General features: G+C 57.8%; 1 protein-coding gene across 1 annotated transcript; it reads left to right on the forward strand.

Moving 5' to 3' along the window:
• Positions 1 to 976: 976 nt before the first annotated feature.
• On the forward strand, positions 977 to 2,515 carry PVRIG (poliovirus receptor related immunoglobulin domain containing). Its single transcript, XM_006764671.2, is given in 6 exon segments — positions 977 to 1,096; positions 1,098 to 1,164; positions 1,249 to 1,596; positions 1,684 to 1,807; positions 1,899 to 1,956; positions 2,058 to 2,515. Coding segments are annotated over 6 exon segments (972 nt in total). The 5' UTR covers positions 977 to 1,036; the 3' UTR covers positions 2,373 to 2,515.
• Positions 2,516 to 2,679: the final 164 nt, after the last annotated feature.

A 2,679-nucleotide genomic window follows, 5' to 3' on the forward strand; every position in this document is an offset into this window, starting at 1 on the left:
CCAGGAATCAACCGTGACTTATAGATTCATAGGTTAATGTTCAACCACTGAGTCACACCGGCTGAGCTCACGTCTTACCACACACTGGACAAGAGAGCTTGTTGGCTGTAGCCCTGTGCTCACCAAAGTACTTTCATCCTAGAGTCAAGCTCAGCACAAGACAGGATGCAATCATTTTTATCACTTGTCACTGCTTACACAGCAGATTTCTGTAAATGAACATAAACAGAGAAGCAATTTGCTGGGGGACACTGGAAAAAGATGGCCTGAGTCAGGGAGGCGGCAGCAGGAGTGGTGTGTCAGGTGGTCGAAGCCTTCAGGACTTCCTGATGGGCTGGAGCTGTAAGAGGAGTCACAGATGACTATGCTTTTGACTTGAGCAGCTGGGAGTCAGGAATCCTCAGCTGTGGGTGGGGGAGGCTGCAAATGGAGCGGAGTTCAGTTTGGGGCTCATTTGTGAAGTTAGGGGAGAGGGAGGTCTGGGCTGGGGATTTAAACGTGGGATGGGTGGGTATATGGACAGTGGAAACGCACTTTGGGGGTCCTCAGTGGATAAGCGATGGGTCAGGGGGCTGGGCTCTTAGGTAGCCCCGGCTGGCTTTCCTGCTTAGAGGTCTTCCCCTTCCCGTTTTCCTCCCCATTTCCTCCCCCTTAGCTGGGGAGGGTCTGGGCCAGAGCCTTCTTCCTAAGGAGAAACTGGGGCCCCTCCCTTCTGAGGAAATGAGATTCTTTTCAGGTCCCTTTGCAGTGTTCTCCCCTCCCCACCCCACCCTGTGCCCTTCCCCAAGGCCTGGAGAAGATTGTTACCCACAGACAGGGCTGTGAAAGGAACCTGAGCCGCCTGCCCTGCTCCTACTAAAGCACAGAATAGGGATAGAAAAAACCTTGTCACTGTCACTTTAATTGTCCCGGGGGAGGGGGTCCACAGCCCTGAGTTCACAGCTGAGGTGGACCGAGAGAAGGAAGTTGGGTTGGGTTGCGGAGAGCGCTGAGCCCAGCTGCTCCTGGGCCTGCTCACACATGAAAACTTCCTGCCATGAGAACGGAAGCACAGGTGCCGTCCCCTACACCACAGCCCCCTGAGCCTGGGCCAGAGGGGAGCCATGGGCAGGCCCCGGGCCCTGGTCCTGCTCCTGGAACTGCTGACACTCTGCATCACCGCTGGTGAGTGGGGGCTGGAGAGAAGCAGAGGCCATGGGGATGCCGTGGAGACCCAGCCCCGGGTCTGCCTTTGTCTGTGTTCCACAGGGTCACCTGAGGTGTGGGTGCAAGTTCAGACGGAGGCCACCAAGCCCCTGTCCTTCACTGTTCGCTGTGGATTCCTGGGATCTGACACTATCTCTTTGGTGACTGTGAGCTACGTGGGGGCTGATGGTGCTGCAGGGACCAAGCTGGCAGTATTGCACCCAGAATTCGGCACTCAGAAGTGGCCTCCTGCCCACCAGGCCCACTGGGAAACCAGAACCAGCGTCTCCCTTACCCTGGAAGGGTCTGAGGAGAGAAGCCTTGGTCCCAACACTACATTCTGCTGCAAGTTTACTTCCTTCCCCGAGGGCTCCCAGGAGGCCTGTGGGAACCTCCTCGTCACAGAGCAAGGTGGGGCCGAGGAGGACAGGGCTCAGGGAGGGCAGGAAGGAACTCGGGCATCGGCCGGGGATCTCTTATGTCTCTCTTTGTGCACAGGGCTCCCTGCCCCTGCTTCAGCCCCTATTCTACGTGCTGACCTGGCCGGGATTTGGGGAGTCTCAGGGGTCCTCCTCTTTGGCTGTGTCTACCTCCTCCACCTGCTGCACCGGCAGAGGCACTGGTGAGACCCAGCCCCCGCCGGGCCCAGTCTAAACCCTCACATCGTTGGGCTAGCCATCCGCTTGTGTCTGACCTTCCTGACTCTCTCCCAGGTCTGTCACGAAGCTTCAGCCAGCCCTCAGCAGCCCCCCGACACAGGCACAAGCAACGGTGAGGATCAGGGATCGCTTTGGAGCAGGGACCTGAATGGGCTGGAGCTGGGGGCCTGGGGTGAAACCTCACTTGGGCCTTTTTCTCTGCTCTCCCTGCAGGCAGCCCGCCAAGCCTCCCTGGCCTCTCTCCACATCCCCTACGCCACCATCTCCACCAACCACCTCTGCCAGGCAGCTATGGACACGATCCTTCCACCCCAGCCATTGTCCAGGTGGGAGCCGATCCCCAGCCACACTGCACAGCGTCCTGCCGCTTGGGCACCTCTGCCAGCCTCTGCTCGAAGCAGCTTCATCTCCGTTGAGAATGGACTCTATGTTCAGGCAGGAGAGAGGCCGCCCCACATCTGTTCCAACCTCATCCCTTTCCCTGACCCTCTGGGGCCCAGAGCCATGGAGGGGCGTTTAGGAATTTAATGAGAGGGCCCCCAATTCACTCCACCTTCCTCCCCTCCCAGGCCTCTGGGGCCCCTTCCATTGGTGTTTGCGCCTCTTATTAAGCCTCTAATAAGTCCACACATACCCAGCCAGGGCCCACTTGCTGCGGATGTGGCCAGTGTGTGTATGAGCGGTGACAAAACCCACCCCAGGTTGTTTCCTGCTTTCAAGTCCCCAGCCCTCCCAGGTGATGTCAATAACTAAGTCAACAAAAAATGGTTTATTTGACTGGGGTCTTGGCTGGGCCTTTTCTTCTTTGGGAGCTGAAGAGGGTAGAGGCAGTGTC

Source organism: Myotis davidii, unplaced genomic scaffold (assembly GCF_000327345.1).
Source record: "Myotis davidii unplaced genomic scaffold, ASM32734v1 scaffold901, whole genome shotgun sequence".
Lineage (NCBI taxonomy): Eukaryota > Metazoa > Chordata > Mammalia > Chiroptera > Vespertilionidae > Myotis > Myotis davidii.